Source organism: Colletes gigas, unplaced genomic scaffold (genome assembly GCF_013123115.1).
Source record: "Colletes gigas isolate AHSC1104 unplaced genomic scaffold, ASM1312311v1 Colletes_gigas_Sc00009, whole genome shotgun sequence".
NCBI lineage: Eukaryota > Metazoa > Arthropoda > Insecta > Hymenoptera > Colletidae > Colletes > Colletes gigas.
Window position 1 is genome coordinate 7,501,503 of NW_025106638.1, and position 24,318 is coordinate 7,525,820.

At 39.4% G+C, this 24,318-nt stretch overlaps 1 protein-coding gene across 3 annotated transcripts in view; it reads right to left on the reverse strand.

Moving 5' to 3' along the window:
• The window catches only part of LOC122397257 (protein kinase C, brain isozyme), a 65,576-nt gene extending 42,915 nt beyond the window's left edge, over positions 1–22,661 (reverse strand). For 2 of the 3 annotated variants that reach the window (XM_043396312.1, XM_043396310.1), the window contains exon 1: positions 22,002–22,661. In XM_043396312.1, coding sequence (XP_043252247.1) covers positions 22,002–22,201 — 200 coding nt within the window. In that variant the 5' untranslated portion in view covers positions 22,202–22,661. The remainder of the gene's footprint in view (positions 1–22,001) is intronic. The other variant, XM_043396311.1, reaches the window with a different exon arrangement.
• Between the last annotated feature and the right edge of the window lie 1,657 nt (positions 22,662–24,318).

Below are 24,318 nucleotides of genomic sequence, written 5' to 3' on the forward strand. Positions count from 1 at the left end.
CATATAGCGAATGTGTGTCGAGAGTAATGCAAAGAGAGGGGAGGAAGGGGGTAGGCTCGGGGTGGGACAGAGAGCAGGAGGAGGAGGCGAAGCGCGATGAAAATTCGCCATGCTTCGAATACAATTTTCCGCTCTGCCCCGGGGACGCGATCGATCGACGCAGGAGCCCGGAAACGAAAGAAAAAGTAGTGGAACCAGGCTTCGAACAAGAACGCCCCCGTCGACTAGTTTCGCTGGATCCCCGCTGGTTCGTCCGACAGTGAAACTCCGATTTAACGGGACAGTGATTCCGCGGTCTTACGTCCGTACGTCCCTAAGTTATGCACCACTCTATGGCGGCCATCTTGCGTTTCTCGATGCGGCACTCGAAGTTCGCGAAACCATTCTTTAATATCAAATTAAGAACAGAGCGAACAATATTTTATTATCAACCACGCGAAAATGTAATTATTGATTTCTTTTTTTTTTTCTTTTATAACAGCTGAAACAATTTTTTGGAGGAAAAAATAATTAAATTTATTTTAAATATGTTTTATAACGTTTAAATTGAGTTTCTTTTTCGGTAAACTAAATGATCGGGGACAATGTTATTCCGTGGCAAATTAAAACTCCGGACGATGTTTCATTTCCCGTAGGAAAATAAGAATTTTTCACGTCCAATTATGCCAACACAAATATTCACGCTTCGTCCGACTTGAAAATTGGTTCGAGGAGCGAGATGAGGTTCTTCGTATTCCTGTCTATGCATATTGTGGACATTGAACAATGTCCTCTGTATATTTTGTTTCGTGGGATCCATCAAAATTTTAATAGAAAATTCTGCATCGTCGACGTGTTGTCGATAATAAATTACCATTGTTAAAAATACGTTTACGTTGCGTTATAAAAATTATAATTCTAATAAAAGCTTAATATAAAAGATTCAATTCGGAATTTTGTTATAGAAATCTATCGACTGACGTGCTTTTTCTGTCGCTGGCGATAAACAACAACGAGTTTGTGAGTGATTTATTTTTATGCATCTTTTAATACCATTTAAAAACGATTCGTGTCGCTCTCAAAGTTATGTAATTTGCTATTTACCGTACCTTTGGGTTTATATAGACGTTACTTTACGGTAATTTGGATTTAACGGGCACCTCCCCCTCCCTTCCCCTAAACCTCCGCCTTTCCGTGATCCTATTAATCTGGTAAATCGAGGTTTTACTGTATTTTCTACCTTCCACCGCTCGAATTTACGAGATTCGTAAACTGCATTCACGAGCTGCGAAAGCGTTTTACTCTCGATTCCATGAAATTCTACGAACCCACGGGGCGCCTGGCGAACCCGAGTTACGATTTTCGGAAACGAGAATGGCCAAGACGAGAATTTTATTATTATTACTACATGAACGGAATTAATATCGTGCGACGATCGCGAGCGCGAACCTGAAAATAGCGACATTTTACCGATCGTAATACTATTTTTTTTCTCTTTATTTAATAACTCTATCAGCGCCATGAAGAAAAGAAGTACACGGATTCAACCAGAAGGAGACACAACCGTTCTATTTAGTCAATTTTGGAATAATAAAACACAATAAATGTTGCATTTATCTTTTGGATTGAATCGATCAAGAAAACGATACCCAAAAAAATATTGAAAATCAACCGGGTTGAGACACCATGTGAATCAAGGTAGTTGAAATGCAAATAAAATCGCGAAGATGGCAAATTTTTACCAATCCTAGTCCCCTCTGCTGTTTAGAATAGCAGCTTGTAACATAATAAGTTATACGGGTGACCAGTCTTAAATGCCCCGCCCACTAGATACGCGAATCCACCGAAAGCCTTTTGTTCCGTCCCAATTGGATTCCCTCGGTATCTATCGGTTTTCTGCCCCGCCCCACGCCGCGGGCAAAAATTCCCAAAGACAGCCCCGAGGGCCTGTGCAACCTACGCGAACGACGAGCACGTGTTACAGCGTCGAGCTGCCAAACACGTGACCCTTTTCTTCCGAATAGAAATCCTTTTTACCCCGACGACTACACGTACACGTTCGCCGATCGTAGGTAATTCCGAATCGTGCGACAATGGGTTGCCGTACCTGGAACTTTTTCGGGGAGGGAAATTGCAATTTGTCAGTCAAAATTTTTCACAGAACCTACGCGTTTCTGATCAGAAGCGGACGCACGAGATGGAACGCGTAAACGCAGAGTATTATCGTTCGTTCTTCGTTTTCGCGGACTCCAAGGGAAACGCGAAGAAAGCCGCCCGCACCTATCGCGCCCATTATCCCAGCGAAAAGGAACAACAATCCTGAAGGGAGCAAGGTTCGAACAAGCAACAATCCAGGAAGGAGCAACAATTCAGGGAGCACCAACCATTCAGGAAGGAGTAACAATTCAGGAGGGAGCAACATCCAGGCACCGTTATCAACCCAGGAAGGAGCAACAATCGAAGAAGGGTGCAACGGAGCGCATCGGTATGCAAAAGTGAAAAGTGAAAGTGAAAATTGTTAGTGACCGTGCTGTGAAGTGTTTTCGGGGTGAGAAGCAGGTACAGTGACCGGGCTGGCCCATCAGCTGATTTTCGTTGGGGTCTTCGACCTTGCCATGATCGACAGCGGTGCATTGGCCGGGCCCTATTGTCAGCGCAGTAGGTCAACTTGCAGATGAATGCGTAAGTCGAATTTCAATTATTTCTCTATTAACCCTTTGCATTCGAGGAATGTTTCGGTACGCAGAAATCCAGTCTGCTTTTCCAGTACAGTTTTTAATAACAAACGGTTACAAATGGTTCTTACCGCATTTATTTTAATTTTCTGATAATAATTCTAATTTTAATTTTAAAACACTCTGGCGAGAAGCGTCACTCGGGTGCGAAGGGTTAATTTTCTAAAAATTCCGAGATTTTATTCCTTCTTCCTTGGAAACAGCGAATACAAATAATTAATAAATTCGATTTAGTAATTTACGTACTAATTACGTAGTTATTAACGAATTCGGTAACAATTGGAGTGGCAGTATTTTTAATTATTTGTATTCGTTCCTCGATGTATCTTCAACGCGCATCTTGCTACCTACCCGGCGCGGTGGCTCTCCGAGGTCGGACGGCCCTGAGCGCGCGAAAGGCGAGCACCGTGATTGGTTAGTGTTTTTCGTTAATAATTCAAAAACGAAGCCCCATCCGACATTTTTGCAAAGGAAATTGTTGTTTAGAATCGTCTCACCTACCCCCCATTTCCGGTTCTTACACTATTTACGGGACACCCTGTATATCGAGCCTGCAATATCGTGCTCCGATACGTTCCATTTCATTGACCCACTTCTCGGACGAACCCTTTTGGTATCCTCGAAAATTCGAACGCGCCATCGAAGAGCCGAATAACGCTAGCTACTCGCGAGCCCGTTGGGTCTTCAACGGACTACAACAGCCAATGGCGTAACTAGTAATTTTCGTCCCAGACCGTTAGACTTTACGACCGGGGCAATTTTAGGGGAAGTTCTCCCTTCTGAAACTTGCAGAATAGACGATAAAATTAAGTGGATATTTTTCTTCTTTTTCGAAGAGAGATAACTAAAAGCCAGTGGCGTAACTACGGTACTAACATTTATGACGTCACATTTGGGGAAAAGTTTATCTTAAGCCCAAATTAGCATAGAGGCTTATCCACTAATTTCTGTATGATATTCGAATGAGCGAAACTTGAGATTTCTGATCCTTTAAAGAAAAATAAATAACATCCTGTTAAACAGAGCTTAACACTAGAAAGACTGAAACTTAGTATATATCTATATTGCCCAAAAGCAGTCAAAATGACTGCATTGTGAAAGAATAATTAATGTATAAAGAAATTTGTTTAAAATTAATTTTTAATATTAGGTTTTAATATTATGAGTTTAGGGCGCAAAAGAAATAAAATAAACAACTTGTTAGAACAAGTATCACTGCATAAAGATTCGACTAACAAGTACTACTTTAGCTTATTGAGAAACTGCAACTTATCAAGTATACGCCCAAATCGACAATTTATCATGTACTTGTATGTTATCATGTGTCGGTAACCGAAAAAAAAAATGAAAACTAATATTTCAATACAGAGCCGAACTGGTCATATAAGAAATTTACTCGATTCAATAATAAGAGTCATTTGATTATTTAAAATTTCCTAAGCAGTCAAAATGACTGCTTTTGGGCAATATAGGTATAACACATATAAGTACATATATATACCGGAAATGAAGGAGGGGGAAGGTAACTACAATTATTAATAAACGCATTTATACGTTATACAAAAAGTCACAAAATTCTAAGAAATTGTGTTATTATATACATAATTGTTTTTCTAATTGAAATTAAAAAGCAGTCAAAATGACTTCCTTGGGCAATCTAGTGTTAATATTCGCGATCGTAGCGCCGTGCGTCTATTGGTGCGTCACGTGCCCACTCTAGTGGTAAGAACCAATCACGCGTTTCTTCTTGTTTCCCCTGTACGAGTTCTTTTCACCCGTACGCGCGCTTTCTAACCTCTTTACGCCGCGTCGTGATACAACCAATGTATATTTCCCTTAATAAATACAGTGCTACATAATTTTTTGTGTGATTTCGGGTTTTTGTGAAGTAGATCTAGTGCCCTAATACATCCAGTGACGTAACTTGTAATTCTGTGACCCAAAACTTCCTGGTTTTTAACTTCAGATGATTCGTTGATCAGAGACTTTTTTCGATTGGCCACAATAATTAAAGAAATTCAAATTTTGTAATCGGATATGTTAGATGTGCACAAATAACAACCACATATTTACTAGAGCATTGAAATTCAATGTGACACTGTCCTAAACTCTCAAATCAAAATTCAACTTTCTAGCTTTCTGAAGTACATGATCGGTTGTGACATCATTGAATCGGTCGAATAAACCTTCGGTGAGTCCAACAGGCGGTTGATGGTTGGCAGTTTGCCAAAAACTATCCTGTCCAATTATGAGAAGTTGAAATTTAGATACACGCCTGTTAAGAATAATCGAAACTTTCTATCCATCGATCATAAAATTATATTAAACGCAAGTACTTTCCAAACAATTACAATCAAATTATTAATCGAACGATAAAATTATATTTCGACGTAGTTCGTTTGTCCCCATCACCCCCGCATCTGAATCTGCCCTTTTTGCAACGTTCTTTTAATAACTTTTGAATTCTGTTTGTAGATGATCTTATAATTGTTCGAAAAAGACTCCGCAAGAAAGTGAAAATGTTATGTTTAATACAATTTTATGTTGAAACGACTCGCTAAAGGCTCTAGAGAGTCTCAATTATAAGAAGTTTCGTGCTTCTCTAATTAGGTGAGACGACGATAAAAAGAGAGCTGGAAGTCTCGTTTAACTTGTGAAGGTCTCGCGGAGGAAACGTTAAAAAAGTTTCATTATTTTCCCGTCTGTTATTCGATGTGACAAAGGAGAAGTATCGTTTGTTTAATAATTATTTTTCGAGAATTAATAAAAAATATATATAAAATGAAAACAGCGAAAGTTGAAATTTTCTTTTTGGTGCCTATTGTCGTAATTAAATAATTGTACATTTTAAATGAGTCAAAATTATCCAGATTAAATTTTCTCCGTGCCTGATATCTGTTATCGTTGCCCAGATAAAAATGTACCCAATTTTGTGTAGGAATGACGGAAGAAGTCGCGTCCCCGGCAAGATCGATTTCCTGCCTGCGCGTCGCGAGAACGATAAACGAGAGATCGAGCGAAGTGTCGGGCCAAATTCGATGGTGCGAATCCAACAGGCAGTTCGCGTTGGACTTCGGCCAGCGTTGGTACGCTTTCGCGGAACGTGCTTTTTTAGATTCGCCTCAAGACGACCGCGGAGACGGATAATTATAAAAGTATGATTCCCTTCGCGAAATTCAGACTCGAGAAACTGGGTAACGATGAAAGAGTTACGATTAACGAGGTGCATCAGCCAATCGACAATCGTTAATTCGAACGTAAGTTGGCACCATGATGCCTCATTGAAAACTATTAAAGACCTCTTCCTGACGACTGACATTCATGTCCTTACGCTTTAAACGTCCCGATTATATGTTCGAAAGAGGCAATTGTTATGACGAATTTCTATTCTATCCGAATTTCTGTTCGTATAATCAGAAATTGAATGTCGTCCTGACATGTAGGCACGTGTATGTGTATATGTATATATATTGTATATATACTCTCGATATTATATATATATACTCTCGATACGATCAACTCGACAGGATTCCTGCGAATTTATCTGGAATGACGGGGATTACCGGAATCCTTGTCCTGATATCCAGTAATCCCAAATACGAGCGAGAGAACACGGATAAGACGCGCTCGTTTCGTCGACTCGGTCGAGTTGCGACTCAACGACGACGATCGTCAGGAACGACGTATCCTAATAGCAGATTTCTTTCACTTAATAAGTAATATCATTTTTGTCCGGGTAAGTCTTCGGAGACGATTCTGAAAAGAATTACAAACGACGTTGCGAGAAAGCATTTCTGCTGGTTAAAACTGGATACGCAAAAAACATGTATAAATTCAGGGGTCGTCGTATAAGAGGAACATCCAGAAACAGAAAAGGAAAGAAACGAGACACGTTTGCATGGAAATCTTGTTATTTTCTGTTACAGCTGGGTTTCTCAGGGGCGCCTTAATGGAATCACCAAGAGATTTTCTGTTTCGCTATGTAGTACAACGAGGCCACCCAAAGATTATTTGCACAAATATACTTGGAATTAACTGTCGACTGACATTATAGTTTAGTAATAAACATACGTTGTTCGATTTTTTTTTCTATTTAGCGGCGCGGAGACCGAGTCTGCGGGAGAGCATGGTGGGAGAATGGGCGGCGTCAACGTTCTTCCACCCCCCAGGGACCCTTTTTAAATCGTCGAGCTATATATTAATCTTGACTTTCTTCTCGACGGAACGCGTTTCTTTATAAGAACCTACCCTGGAGGGCGATGTTTCGCGCATAGAAACCGGCGCGTGTGCTCGCGTTCGAGGAAACGCTCGGGGCGAAAAGAAAATGAAAGAACGCGAGAACAAACACAGACGTTACGGAACGTTACGTTCCTCCAGTTAGCCTTTTACACGGCCGCGAGGTTTCCTCCTCGTTGCTACGACAGTGTTTCTCAACCATTGTTTCTTAACTCGCGGCCCTTTACTAACAAATATAAACAAACCCAAGCATTAGTAATTTTTTTAAGGACGGGGATTGTCGAATTCTAGAAGTCTGAAATACTTTGAGCTTTTTCGAATGCAATATGGCCGGCCAAGGGGAGCCCTCGTCGACCCCGTTGAGGATCGCTGTTCCACCGACAATCTGAGCCATCAAGGTCTCCGAATCTACGAACCAAAAATATTCAGAACGGTCCAAAAATAATAGTCGCGTTGTTGGAAGCCAGCGACAAAGTATGCTTCACGCCCCTCGCGTCTCCTTTGAATTTATCGCGACGAGCAGCACGTCCGCGACGCATTAATAAGCCGAAAGGTGCCGAAAGAATTGAAACGACAAAACGACTCGGGGTAAGGTGATTTTTTTCCGGGTTCGAGCACATTAAAAGTTGCGACGGGACTCCGAGATTCTTGCAAATTTCTAAACAAGTCAATCTTGGAAACGCTAATCAGATTCACACTCGCTGTATTACGCGATGCGCATTAGTTGAATTAAAAATATGAATGCATGAGTAACGTGATTTACATATTTCGCAACGCATTATACAAATTGTTTCTCGGAAAGTCATTAATGTGCCGAGGGAAAAAGTCGATTATACTATTTAATAGCAACGAAGCGACTCGGTTAGTGAAGTCCCTAGAGCCATAAATCGAGATGGCCTTACATTATGTATGACAGGAATATTCCTGATCGGGCTTGGCCGCGCACGAAACTCGAATTCCAACGTAGGACGCGAAACTTGACGAAATTTTAAATGAACTATAAGACGACGCGATTAAAAGCCATAACGGTACGGTAATTAAATAAAATTATTGCACAGGGTGGGACGATAATACTGATCACCTCAACTTTTCCCGTTATTTTTAGAGACATAGAGAAACTTCGTTCGCTGAAGTTTTATGGCCTCGAGGGAGCCATAACATGCCAGTAATAATTTTTTATGAGTTGGGGAGAGTTATTTAGTGAACTCAAGATCACCTCTACTTTCTTCTAAATTATGTTTTATAATTTTGTATACCCTTGTAAGGTAGCAACTGTTCAGACGATTTCTACCATTTTCTTCGGTATTGGACTGTTAAATAAATTATTCAGCGTATCGAAAATTCGTCTCATCGATTTTGCTACTATTAGTACACATTGCTCCACTGTTCCCAACGTTTCGGCTGTCCGAACACGCGGCAGAGATGGATTCCTCTACTCCCGTTGCCTCGTATACAAAATTCTTGCTTGCACGACTTCGATCTATTTGTTTAATTTACACTCCCCTCCCCTCCAATTTAGCTTCGCATACCAAGAATTCTCCAATCACTCAGGGCTCTGTCCAAAGTCTTTCTGTACTGTTTCACCGTGCTATTAAATTTCAAAATCTCTTCTCGTGAGTCTGGCTATCAAACGAAATTTGTGCGTCACTTCCCATACTCGCCACCAGAGGGACCGTTCTCTCGCAAGTGCTTGACTCCTCCGTTCCTATATGCAGGGTATTCGGCCACCACTGGGAAAAATTTTAACGACAGATCCTAGGGGCCAAAATAAGACGAAAATCAAGCATATTAATACCATTAATAAGTTATTAAAAAATTAAATTAAAAAATTTCAAATCGGTCTGGAAAAATTATTTTTGATCGCGGGGGTCAATTATAATCATTTTTTATGAATAAACATACCCCTAAAATCCTATCCACTTTCGAGAAAAAAATTCGAGTAGGTACTGAAATTTTTCGGCGAAAAAAAAAAGTTCAAATCGTTCTAAAAAAATTATTTTTAGTTGTGGGAATCAATTACAATCATTTTTGGTGAATAGACATACCTTCGAATTCCTAACCATTTCCGAGAAAAAAATTCCTTACTGAAACTATAGTTTCAGGGCAGAAATGTCACTCCAAAATTTCGTGCGTATCTTTAAAACGTCATAACTTCTGAACAGATCGAAGGACTTTAATGTTTCAAAAGGCAAATAACGCGTATTTTAGTGGAGAATATGTAGAAATTCTAACAATATTGAAAAAATTATTCCTTGACCCCGTAAAGTGAGAAAAACCGCATAAAAATGGACCAATTTTCAAACAGCCATAACTCCTAACAATAGTGAATATATTTCAATGAAACTTTTTTCTGAAGCAGAGCCCGTGGGTACCTACAAAAAGTATTAGCCAACTTTTCTGTAGAGCGTCAAACAAATTTATTAAAAATGAAAAAAAATTTTTTAAGAAAAATCGACAGGGTGTCTAAATTTTTCGGCGAAAAAAAAAATTTCAAATCGTTTTGGAAAAATTATTTTTAGTTGCGGGGGTCAATTACAATCATTTTTGGTCAATACACATACCCCCGAAATCCAACGCACTTTCGAGAAAAAAATTCAGAAGCGACTCACGCTTCAACGTTCGCAACATCCGAGTTGGAATTGGCTCAAATTTGCAATGGCGGATCCAAGTCGATCCCATCGCTGGCGTTTTGGGATTCTTTTTACTTTTTACGACGGAGTGCGATTACGCTTTCAGGTGGATGAGAATAATTCCGTGAAATCGCATCTGTGTCCCGTGGAATATGCTTCTCCGCACGAGGGGATTGAGAACGGCTCCGTTCAGATGAACGTTTTCCCCGAGACGAGATCGTTTGATTTCCTCGAGACGTCTTTCCCGATATCTCGGCCGTGTAAATGAATTTCCAACCGAGCGGAAAGACCCACTGGGATAGCCTAACCGGCGACGCGACAGTCATAATCTACGGCAATTACTGGCCACGATTACGATCCTATTTGCAGGCTCTGTTCGTCTAATTACTTTAACCCCTTCAGACCAGCTGTACATTCTAAACGGACTTAATTTTTATATCCAGAGGTCTTGTTAAATATAGAATTGCTCCCACAACTGCATTCTCGCAATTCAAAACTAAATATCAAATATATTTTTCAAATTGGTATTTTATTTGTTATACATTTTTACAGGCATTGAATCTACAATTTTAATTTTAAGTTCATCTAAGGAAGAAGATTAATTTTGGCTTCAACTTTATCTTAACATCTAACTTTACGAGAATGGTTACAGTAAAAATAAATAAATCAATTTTTCTTTAAAGGGAACCGAAATCGATGGTATAACAATTTTCAGTTCCTGGAGAAAAGAAGTCGAGAACCAGCGACCTAGAGATTAATCCCTTAAACCTAACCTCAAAGATATCCTCGATCGCCTCGAATCCTCGTTATCTTCATCGTAGTATCCCGTAACGATGACTCTTGCTCGACGAAAATTGCTGCTTCCCGATCGGAAGCAATAGTTACAGCGCAAAGGAGGTCGGCGGAGCTTTTCTATCTCTAAATCAAGTTGTTCCCAACTGTCTGAAGGTTGTTTGTTTATCGTGATCGTATTGAAACGTTTCACGGAATACGAACGATCGCGAGGAATTCAAGGAATTACGAAGAGTCAACGTTTCGAGATTATTTGCTTACTTGGGTCGAACCAGGGATGGTCAAAATGTTATTCGAATTATATCGGGTGATATAATTACATATAGTGACGTGGACATTGTCGAAGATAATCGAGATACGTTCGAGGCGTAATCGACCTAAAACGTGTAAAAGTTTGATAATTTATGGCGACTAATTTCGTGGGAAAATATACCCAACATACAGTTTGGACAACGGCAGACTGCTTGTAGCAAGAATCGTACGAGAAGAAATTTTGAAATTTTGAAACTCTTTGAATAAAGAAAAATTCACTAATGACCACCGTGTATAGGAATTCGTTAACACTTTGACTGCCACGTCACCCACATATGGGTGTCAGAATTTACCATTAGGATACTAGAAAAATTAATTCTCAAGTTAAGACGTTGAGAAAAATAAATTTAGATAGAATTTATGAATTTTAACAACGTTACAAAAATAAGTACTGAAACAAATTTTAGGTTATGTAGCTTACAATGGTCTGAAATCAAAAGTTTATTTTTGCAGAATATTATACGGTTTTGATCCGACAGTGAACGTGTTAGAGCAAGCTAGAAATGGGAATAACAAATTTGTTACGTAGAAACGGAAATTACGTATGACACGAGTCAATAATACCGCGTTCGGTTCGTCTTTTTGGTTAGAATCGATGAAATTTATCGACTCGTCGGCGGCAAACAAGGCTAGAAGCCGAGACTTCCGAGTAATCGTGTGTACATACACCGACAGGTCGATGTTTATCGAAAGGGAGACAGACAGGCCAAACCCTTCCCCAGGAGTCTCATTTTCTTCGACGCTATTATCCTTCTTGCGGATTCAACGTTGCACCGCTGTGTATACACCGCTCGCAGCGAATCTTTTCCTAGAACGCAACCCGAAACTTATACCATTTAAGAGAACATTGTCACGAGAAACTGGTACAGGTTAGGTTTTTTGATGAGTCCCTAAATAGAAATATCACAAGTAAGAATTTACTAATGTACTTTAATCCTTTGAGATTTGTACATTTACAAATATAAATAGCTTAAATGTTCTTTATTACGTGTATAACTATGTTTCGAACGTGTCGCGCGCATTGTCCTGATCGCTTGCATTTTACGACTGACTCCTCGCTGAACCGTCTGTCCTTTGTTTCTGTTGAGTGCGAAGTGTGTACGTGTGTGTGAAAGATAAGCAAGCGAAGCGGAGAGAAGTGTATGGTGGTGTGAGTCACAGCGTGTGTGACGAGACAAGATTTGGTTTACAAGGAGAATTCATCGGATTAAAGGTTCGGGATAAGACTGAAAAGAAAAAGTATGGGTAACACAGTAGCCGTGCGTATAAGGTGCTCTACTACGAATTTCGAGGTTATGGATTCTCGATCCTTCTATACGGGTTTTAGATTTTTCTTATATTTGTTTTTCGTAGAAAATTCCACGTCTGTAGAAGTTATCATAATTTGATCATTAATATGACTTTTTGAATATTGTACATTTATAAATGTCTTGCTGTAACTAACAATGAACAAATCTCAAAATATATGGAGAAGAAAATTATCAGGTTTGAGAGGATTTATCGTAGAAATAGAAGAAATATAAAAAGGATGAAACGGATAAAAATGTTCCCTGACTTTAGCCTCTGTTTCGTTCCTGATATTCCGCCACTGTGTCCTGTCGCTCTGCTCACTTTTTTCCTATACCGCTGACGAGAATTTCGTCGAGTCGAATGCAATTCAATCGACCGTCAGTCGATCGTGCTCAGAGTACATACGTCGTTCGTTTGTCGCCGTTTCAGGCCTCGTAACACTATCCGAGGCAATCTAATTCCATTATTTCGCTCGCAGGGCAAACGTTAAAGCTGGTAACCGTGTGTAGTTGCGTATTCGGTTAGCGAATACCAGTGTTCCTCAACCTACATTGGCACGTGGCCAAAACGTCAGACGAAATTCTTATCTTAAATAACAAATAACCATCATTTGTCTCTAATTATCCGTTATATCAAAATTAAGGAATCAAATATTTCACAATTATACAACAAATTTTAATGTTCGAACGAATAAAGGTCACAAGTAAATTGAAATGCGTTGTGTTTATTCGCTATCTATTATTCCGAATATCGACTACAATGGCGGAACGTTTGATTGCCTGCTGAAGTAATTTGCCAACGTAGAATATTAAATATCTCGTAAATTATTACGTTTTCCAACGGATGTAGATTAATATTTTAATATGCAGAATTACGAGAAGAATCGATTTACGTTAAACAAATGCACGGCTCCATTTAAAGGACGTGTGCAAGTGCAGGTTGCATTTGCATCGCTACACCGGAACAAAAAACTATATCATCAAAAGACTCCTTGGCAATTTTTTCGTATCTATGCTTGGAAACGAGCCACGATTTGTCCTAGTTTCTAAAATCACGTACATTAAAATATGATAATAAAAAATATATAATGACGAACAAATATATTACCACAATATCGGAATTGATCGTTAGAATCTTGTGAAATTATTCTATCGCGTTCTGTTAATTGCAACAGTTTATTGAACAGGTCCCAAGCATGAGGTCAAAACGTTTAATAAAGATAATGAAACATATGGTTGTACCAGACAACTCCATAGTTTGAAATTAGGTCTGCTGTATGTGTAGCAAGTTCTTAAATATCTCGTTGTAGCGATGCTAGGAATAAACGTTGTTCCTATCGAGCCACTTTATTAAACATTGCTCCGAAATAAATTCCACGATCGTATGTATATTAACGAGTCAATCGATCGAATGTCTCCGTATGAAAAATTCATTCACGATCCCTGTAAAACTACTTCGGCGAACTTCACGGAGATTGTTTTTATTGGGCTCTCGATCGGGAACATTATACAATAGGGAGTTAAAAATAGTAAATGTTGTAGGTGGTCCTAGGAATATTCGGTTGGGATGTATCAATCATAATGTCAACTTCTGGTGAAAATAAACTTTCCGCTGGAAACGGGTATCTATACAATTAGAAGATTAAAAAATTATTTTTCCTATCTAACGAAGTATCTTTTAATACAATGCACAGGAAAAGAAATAATAATTTTGTACGTAGTGTTTACTTATCGTCGTCGTTGAGATTGCAACTATGGAAGGGGAAACGAGGGAAAACGAACAAACTAGCTCGACCCGTGCGTACATATACGGGCACATATGTGCATTCAAACGGCTCGCACTAGAATCGGACAAAAGGAGACGGACATTTTCGCCAGGCCATTCGAGCGTTTCAACCCGGTCGTTCGACCATCTACATGGTGACATCGAAATAGATGGTTGCACTTGGGGTTTGATAAAGATGAAAACACTCTGGGCAAATACAAGTCCGACAATTCTTCCTTTACGAGATACAAACACGTTCTGCCCGCGTAAAAATGGCGTCGAATATCACTCCAGGGATATAACTTGTAAAAAAAGAATTATTAGACAAAATGGTGTCGATGATTTTCTTCTTCGTCTTTGTCTACCATGAAATATCCATCTTCGGATTTATACGACAGACTTTTACGAAGTATCGAATTTTTTAGGGGAATTACGATGCTGATTTAATAAAGTTAGGTGGCTAAAATGGCGCTCTACGCGCGGCCACGTCGGTCGTCATCGCGGGAGATAAAGTGAACTTCGTCACGCGAAACCGCATAACTCGATAACAACTTATGGTTTTAAATACGTTACGTGCATGCGGTCGTGACACGTGAATCGCGAATAGACGGAAGCCAGTGAAATAAATCTCGTGAGGTACGAGCTGTAGCCTATCCTTGGAAACGCGCTTTCCGTTCCGGATTATACGGCGAAGTCCACGACTTCGGGAACGAACGAAGCTCGAGAAGAGCGTCGATATCGATTCGATATCGATCATATCGTTCGCGCGTAAGCGAGCGTCGACCACGGGCAAGACAGAGCCCAACGATGTTTTTAACTGTTCGATTGCTTTGAAACGTTGCATGGAGAACGTCGAAAAATATTCGATGCGAATTTTCACACATAGGGGGTGAAATTTAAAATTCATTCGAAGAGACAGAAACGTTGTATTACAACACCTTCTCCAATAAAATTTAATATAAATTTTATTTACTTCATCTTTAACTGTAATAATGATATTCTTGTCGTCGGCCATTCTACTGCACGATTCATCGCGCTTTCGTTTCGCGTCTTGTTGCGTGTACTATTTTATCGAACTCCGCAAAATGCTTTTCGCGCGATTAATCGCAACCTGTTGATTTGCTAAATAACAGAATTTTGGCATCTCAACGAGCGCTATAACTTTTCCACAACTCGGTTTGTTCACGATCGTGCCAAACCCTCTCCTTTGAATGCTAAATGAAAACATTGACTATAAAAACCGGTTGAAATATTGCAACGATCCAATATAGTCCAATTAAAATTTTTATCCCTTCTTGTAAACTGTATGCAAAATTGAGTTTTGACCTGTTACTCAACGAAACGAATAAAATGAACGCATTCGCTCAGGGACAATTTTTATAGTTGCACACAGTAAGTCCCAGACCCAATCAAAACGCGAGTTAGTCCCGACACTGAGCGACAAAGCACGGAGCAAGACGAACGTAAGTTTCAGTCGCGTCTATCCGGATCGAGTCGGTTCGGATTGGATAAAATCGGACAGGATCGTGTTTAACCGTATTTGTCACAATTTAACCCAATTATTCGACGATCCTGTTAACCGCATAAAACTGAAACGAACCAAGGACAAGGGACCATCCGAGAAAACGATGATCAAACATGATTGGAACACCGTCAAAAAATCAACCAATCAATTTACAATTGAACTTGTTTTCTCTGTCATCGGAACGTTCTATCGTCGAAAACACTCTTACAGATAATAAGTTTCTTCCTTTGCTTCAGAATTCTTCAATAATTAGCAAGTAAAAGGTGACAATAAATTAATTACCTCCCACTAACCACGCAAATCTACTATTTGAAACGTTGAACTTTAACAATTCTATTTCTATTCGTAATTCGTAGGAGTGGGATTCTCGAATCTTTGAAATCTCAAATTTTTTCTCCCGATTTTTTGTCATCCCTTCCCCCGCCTGCCCCTCTTTGAGCTCCTCTAGATACGCCACTGCATGTGGGTCAACTTTATGTTTCAAATGGCAGTAAGTAGGTTAAGTTTTCAGTACTATATATTATTTCTCAGGCTTTTAACAAAATCTTTGATCTCTTTTCCCCGGTTTCTTACTTTCTTTATTTATATTTTCTACAGTTTTGATCCCTGGTTACTTTCCAATCGTGTTTATCCCCCGAGACTCGTTCCCTTTATGGTTTTAAATTGTATTATGAGATAACAAAGCAGAAGCGTAAAAGGTGAATGATGTTTTACTGTATTTTTGGTATTGTATAATTTAAAAACTTTTCATTCGATTGTTAGAGCTATGGTTGCGACCTTCTTTCATAAATATTATTACTCATTGCGCGAAACAAAATTTCTTTTTGATATACCGAGGGTCTTTAAAAGCTAAGTGGTCCTTGAGGCCTCTTTCGATCTCCAAGAGGCCTTGAACTAGCTTATAATACCAAGTATGCATCGATGGCACTTTAAATCCACGAAAAATTTAGAATAAAATGTAATTTATATGAAACAATTCTAGTCGCTTCACCCTGTATATTATAACTATTAATATTGTCACGATTACAGTGTTTAAAACGTTAATTGATTTCGATATCTTGCAATACACTATTTTTAATGGAACCTATCTTTACGATTAACACGTGGTAGCCTAACTTAAAATAACTTTACTCCGGAAGAGGCCACGAAGAAGAGAGACGAAACGTCGAGAAAAAAATGTAACAAAAATTTTGAATGCGACAAGAATCGATTACTTTAATAGAAATATTAATAATAAATAACTTTTAAAAATATCAAATTATTTTCATTTACAAATTAATATTCCGGTACAATTATTATCGGCATTGTTATATTTCTTAGATTTACTTCTGTTTTCCTTAAATTTGAAACATTCACGTTTGGCGTTTAGGCTGATTTATGTTTTCAATTCGATCGAACAAGTCTGAAACTCGTTGCAATCGATAGATATCGATACCGACAGTCGCGTGTCTCGATAAATCTTGAATTGTTTCAAAACATTCCTCCGATTGGTTCAACCATTTCTGATCTAACGGTAACAGATGTTCACGATACGTATTTTAAAGTCAATAATTTCGTGACGTGTTATATACATTTGCGCATGTGTGCTGCGTATACAGTTATGATTATAAAACTATACATTGGCGTTTCCAAATAAATTTTACATCCTACAGATGGAGTTCGAACGAATCTATTTTACAGAATATTAATAATTACCATAACTCGATGAAAGACCACGCCTACAATTCAAACTCGAAATAGTTAATGGCAAGAGTTTGAATCTCATATCACTATAAGTGGAAATAATAAATAGTTTTTGCATTGATGTCGATTAGAAACTGTATTGTAACATTATTATTATTATAAAGTTAAACCAAAGAATATCATTAAAAATATTACCTAAAACACAATACATTTGTTTGGTCATTGTTTATTTAATTCAACTACAGTCTAAATATTTTTGTGACCAAATATAACTGATCAGAATTCGAGACTGCTTGCGATTGCAAACTACGTTGCGAGCGAATTCTCAGAGAATTAATGTGGGCAATTCTTCTAGTTGGCAGAACAATACAACAAATTATTCTGTACTGATAAATTCATGTATTGCTCTATCAGCCAGAAGAATCACCCACTTTATCTCTTAATTACATCTAATATATTTCATCCAATCGTTACAGAATAATTAGTACTTACATAATTTTCCAACTACAGTGCTTGAAATACAACTGTGGTGTCACCTCCCGTACTCGCCACCAGAGGGTTTGCTCTCTCGCAAGCACTTGACCGACCCCTTCAATCCTATACATACACAGGGTTTTCGGCCACCATTGGGAAAAATTTTAATGGAAGATTCTAGAGGCCAAAATAAGACGAAAATCAAGAATACTAATTTGTTGATGGAGGCTTCGTTAAAAAGTTATTAGCGTTTAAAGGTCCGCCCGTACTGAATTTTTTTCTAAAAAGTGGGTAGGATTTCGGGGGTAGGCCTATTCACCAAAAATTATTGTAATTGATCCCTGTAACTAAATATAATTTTTTTAGTATGATTTGAAATTGTTTAATTCCGTCTAAAAATTTCAGTACCTACTCGAATTTTTTTCTCGGAAGTGGGTAGGATTTCAGGGATATGTGTATTCACCAAAAATGATTGTAATTGACCCCCGCAACCGAAAATAATTTTTCCAGAATGATTTGAAATTTTTTAATAACTATTTAATGAAGCCTGAGTCAAGAAATTGATATTCTTGATTTTCGTCTTATTTTGGTCCTTAGAATCTCTCATTAAAATTTTTCCCGGGGATGGCCGAACATCCTGTATACACTACCTAATATGTATCCCGTTGTCTAAGGCAGGGCCTGCTAGGAAGCCTTACAGCCCAGGGACGAAACGCCCTGAACCTTGCAAGGAATTTTATTCGCGGAATAAAACAATTTTCGATCACCGATTCTAAACACCCACTTCCGACGTGGCGAGAAACGAAGAACGCGACAAACCATAACGGGGATACAAAACACGAATCAATTACGGTAATCCTAAGTACAGAAAATCCGCAAGGAATTCTGAAGAACCGTCTACAACAGGATTACCAAGGAACGTTTGTTAACATAAGATGCCTTTCGAGCATCTGACGGGACGAAAAGAGGATATACCGTGCTATAGTCGACACTGGATCGTATGAACGTAAGGATAATGGGCACGCTCGTGCCACAATACAAAGTAAAGCCATTTTTCTCCGCGACAACGCGGGACCACATGTTGCTGCTAAGATCAGAAAAAAACCACTGTTCGATCTCGAATAGGGAAGTGTTTTACCACGGCGCCGGTCTATCTATCCAGACATCGCGCTATGGGAACGAACGGTTATTCACTTGTTATTCGTTATTCGAAAATTTTCATTCAAATAAGAATTTCGCCCGTCTCTGGGAAACGCAACAGCAGAGAAGCATTGGACATCGGAAACGTCTGTTACGTTCGTCCTCGGCCGGCAAAATCGATGTCAGCGAAACAAGTTAGTTTGGTTACTGGGTCGCGCGCTATTGTGCGTCAACGCCAGCGCAGCCTTTACGTTTCAACTATAAATCATGTATGTTACGCGCCAGACAGGTTACTGTCGTTAACCTTCCCCACCAAACACTTTTTTATCGAGGAACGATGGTCGTTGCATTCGATGGTACCTTTGTCCGAAACTTAGATAAGCGAAAATTTTTTAAAGATATTTCCAGTCCCGTTTCCATTCCGCCAGGAAACCATTTTCAAATGCTCGGGTTAACTCGGAACTTTGGAACGCCATTTTCACGATGTTGATTAATTTTGAAAAATTAATGAATCGCGTAAACAAGAGCCATAGAACTTTGAATTTGAATAATGTACACTCGATGGGCATCGTACGTCAAATAGAATATTATTTAAATATTATTTTGGTTCAAATTAATTTTCGATAAATATTAGAACAAATCAGACTGTGTTTTGCCAATAACGCGAACGATGTTTGCTTCGAGATCGTCAACAGTTTGTGGTTTGCTGGAATAAACATGAGACTCGGTGTGGCACCGCAAGAAAAAGTCTAATGACGTCAAATCGCAAGAGTTTAGTGGTCGGTTGACAGCTGCATTTCTCGAACTAATCTTATCGTTGAACTTCAATCTCAATAAAGCAATAGTTTCAACGAGAGCGTGACACTCTCAAATCCACGCGATTCGCGTCAAACGGTAATATTTCCTAATAACGGTCACAGTCGCGCCGCCATTTTGGAAAAAAATACAGACGCGCAACACGATAACATTTTGTCGTTACGACGGACGCTCGACTAAACTCGCGACGCGTACGATGGTCAGCACACTTCGATACTCGACTTAACCGGATCTTGCAAGAACGAAAACCGAAGTTTCTACGCGAAATTCGCTGCACCGGAAGTCGGAGGAATGGTTAATTCTCGAGAACGTCGTGGAATCAATAAATTTTTATTATCAGCGACACTTTCCCTCGTGATAGCCAATGTGAGTTCCGTAAGTCGATTATGTTGACCATAAATCGAACAAGGATTTTTATAATAAATTTTAATAAGTTCAACGCGTTGAACAACTTGTGAATCACTTCACGATGACTTGTGAAACACTACTGAATACAAATATCGCGTGATTCGAAATATGCCGGCTATGACAATTGAAATTCTATTGTTCTTACTGAAAACCGCTTCTTTTCGTGGGACTATTTTAAAAGTAACGTACGCGTCAGATAATTTTTTAAGTCATAAGTCGTGCTTAAAATTATTCTACATATAAAATTTAAAATTAACTTCTACTATTTTTGTTAGTCTTAATCTTACGCAAGTTCATTGATCAAATTTCAGATCCTCGTGTTTCTAACGGGTCTATGAAAAATCATTTCGCACAGAATAGGTCAGAGTAGGTAATCAGCTGATTGATTAATTTATGTACAAAGAGCAGGCCAGCCGTCGTACGACGTTGCTCAAGAGTCAATAACCCGAGTTGCGACTGTGGAGGATCATAATTATGGCAATAAACAGACATACAGTGGCTCACGAAAATATTCGAACGCTTTCGCACAGAATGTTCAATACTAAAAATAGCGGAATTACTTTAGATTTACAGAATACGTTAAGAAAGTTACGAGAGGTTATTTGAAAACATTCGAAAACCCCGCGCTCGACGTGACCTCTTGCTTCTCGGTTGGGTCGTTTCTAATTCGGACGAAGCGCGAGTATCCTCAAGGACGAACCGTTTAACCGTTACTCTACGGACAGCTATTTGCTGGATTTACATGTCTCCAGAGGGAAAGGGAAACAGAGAGAAAGCAGACACAACTGCAAATTCCAGAATGAGGATGTTTGATTTCGCTTGGTTTTTTTAGGAAATCAATTTTTCTTCAACGAATCGTAGATTTTTTAAATCGATTCCCACGTAACCGACTTTGACACGAACCTTTGTCCAATCCTAAGCATGTATTTAATTTTGCTTTCGTTCCTTTCAAATTTCTACACAATTTTGTATATTAATGTCATCAAAATTCTTAATTCACATCCACGGGAATAATTATCCTAACCTTCTATATGTGTATATTTTATTTGTACTACAACTTTTTCCACTAATATTCCTTTTTGCATGATATAAATCTTTGCCAACCGGTGTTTACCTACACACTACCTACGTTTTATTCTCACTGATAGTCGTAATTGTTAATTAGAATTTTAATTGCGTGTGCACGTTCTCATCCATTACGAATGTGCAATTACCTACACTGAGGTAAAAATTCCATTATATCTACCTCATAGGATATAAAAGGATACGTTTTAATTTCGAACTATATTATTTCAAATGATATATCTTGCTTTTTACCTTTCTAAAAATTGACTAATATTTTCTATTGATTAATTTTGTAAGTGAATATATCAATTTATCAACGTGTGAGATTTCTCTCACGATGAATACTCGTATAAAAGACCTTTTCTCGTAAATATTACTCTAATATCACATAAAAATATACGATTAATAATGATCGAACTAGAGAAATCCAACATGGGTTCATTAAACTTGAAGATTGATTCTAATCCTAAACCCTTTTTTATTTGGGAAAATTTAAATAACACTTGTATAGATTCCAATAAACTTAAAAAAATACCGTCAAAGAAGAACATTTACTATTTTCCTGATTGATCTTTCTTTCGTACATTTCAATTTAATATTACAATAATTATACAATCACATACCGTTAAACTTAACAATTGATTGCATATTTATTAAAATTTATGTAACATTCATATGATTTTCAATAAACAACTTTATAAGTAAAAACTCGCGGAAAATACGTATTCGTTATTTTCCTCAATCGTCATTTCTCTCTTTCTCCCTTCTTCGATAAGTATCAATTTGATGTAAGACAAAATTTTACAATCAATAATAATTAGGCAAGTCCAGTATCACTTCATTAAGCTTGGAAGCTAATTTCTAACATCTTTCCCTTGTTTATTGCGAAAAATTCATGTAATATTTACATGACCTTCGATAAACAGCTTGAAAAGAAAAAAAAACTGGCGAGAAATAGAGTCGACTAAACCAACCGTAAACCTCAGCGCGTACGGGCCGCTTTGAGCGAGATCAGTTACAGGTCCGGCTCGACTCAATGCTGCTTCGAAACGAGAACAATCGATAGAGGGAGAAAGCGATAGACGTGAGAACAAGAATTGAGGATCGAGGAAGGATTTCTCGTAGAAAAAGTGACTGTGTTGTCTCACTCACCATATGAAGTCCTTGCAGTGGCTACAGAACGTCGGCTGTTTGAAGAACCGCGGCATAAAGCTGTGGTTCTTGACAACGTAGACATTCTTCTTTTTAAGGGCACCTTTCCGTCCGCGGATCTTTTTAGCGAAAGCGGTGGTCGCATCTCCGGGCCCAAGGGAGTCCTCGCACGTGTTGTTTGCCTCCTGTTCGTCCGCCATCGCGTGCCCAATTGCCCGTTGCTTGCAACGAGCGAAAACGAGACCGAGAACGACAACAAGAACGCTCGACGCGAGAACCTCGGCAGGTCTGTTCGCGGTTCGGACACTTCCGCGCCACTCTTCCCCGCGGCTTTTCCTCGACTGTCACGTCGCTCGGAAGATGCACGCGCGCACACGGGCCGACCCTGGGCTAGCTGGAGAGTCGAACCGGAGAAGAGCGAGTCGACCGAGCGGACCGACAGAGAGGGACAACGTACTGCTCCGAGAGAAACAGAGAGGGCCGAAAGAAAGAGGCGGAGAGAGTAAAAGGGGATAGAATAATTCGTTCGTTTACGCGAACTGCTGTCGAAACGCTCGACGTGTCGCGTCCAACGCGAACTCGCGCGATGGGTGGTAGGTAACGTAAACTCCTCGCGGTAGCCCGTGCCTCGCCGACGACCACCGACGACGACTCTCTGGCCTCGGCCACCGTCGCCGTCAACCCCGCCAGCCCCGCCAACACCCACCATCAACCCGCCACCGCTCTTCCCCTCCTCTTCTTGTTACCTATGCGCTCGCACCCGTGCCGCGGCTTCCACCTCCACCCTCGCCCGCCTACCCTTCCTCCCACTCGTAGCCCTTTCTTTTATCTCCTCCCCTATTCGTCTTCTTCCTCGATTTTCAACTACCCTTTCTTGGCGGCCACCCGTCCATTACTGTTTCATTCGAATGACACGAACAGACAGTACTCGTCAAATTTCACCTTTTCACATTCTTCCCTTTTCTTTATGCGCTACGGTTTCCTTGATTACGTATTCTTGCATCTATTGGCGCGTCTTCGTTCCTCTCTTTCGTCTCTTTTCCCTCCCTCGCACCGTCACTCCTACCCTCTTCCCTTCCGCTCTTCTTCTAACATCAAGCCTCTTCCCCCGCTTCTCGCCCCTCCCACTCCAGGCGCCCTCTGAGCTTCTCTCTCCTCCTACGTGCACCTAACCACTTCTCCCTCTCTCGGACCGACCGATAATTTTAGATTCTCGGCGCAGTGGCTCGACACTACCACTGCTCAGCCTGCGCCGCGCACTCGAATATCGACATCCGACGGTTGCGAGAGCGACCAGCACACGCGACCTCACCGAACCCCGAGGGAGAGTTCGAATTATCCGTAGAGGGGAGAACGAACCATATGCACCGGCTATCTTTCTCGTTGCATCATTCCTTTCGTGCAGAGTTCGGCATTATTTGAATAATCTTCGGTCGTATATATATCTAGATAATTGTCTAGATGAAAGCGATCTATCGGAGTACATTATTCGTCATTCGCAGTATTCGTCCGTCACAAATAATAGATTAAACTTTATCTATACAAAATGATATTCGTATTGTAAATAAAAATATACTTAATTCTGTTTTCTTACCACTTTCTGCTCTGTCTCGCACTCGACTCGTAGAGTTCCCTCCAACGCATATTTACCCCTTCTCGTTTCACTCTTCCTCTTGCGTTTCACCTATTTCCAGTTATTGAAGATTAAGCTTATCAATATAATAAATAAAGGATAACAATTCAATCAATTTTAATTAAGCTCTTTATTTGTGTACCCACCTCTTGCTTTCATTTCTCTTACTAACAGAAACAATTTTGCCCGTCTCGAATAGCCTCCATGCGAGTTGGCCAAGATTCTAAATCGATGTGTTCAAATGTTTTCTGAGGTTAATCTCTTATTAACCTATTCGTGATTACTTGTAACGATGCACCTAAAATATAACGAAATTTACATTTATGATCAAAGTTTACGAATACTCATACTATTACATCTTCTATAGTTACACCGATCACGAATTGATTTTCGAATCAACAGGATTCATGAACAATCTGGTGACCGAACAACTTTGATGTCTAATTTGTTAATATTTCTAGATAGACCGGGATGATTGCGATTCAATTTTAAGCTGGTTGACCGGAAAATCTGTAATGTAAGTTCTAACGCACGGGTCAATAATACCACCGAACTACTTTTAACACTAGATTTACGGGCATTGATCGCACGTATATTTATTGATACCTTTCATGTTGACGATTACCTTACAATACGATTTTTCTTTTAATTAGAATATGTATTCGTGCCATTGCATCGATCAAA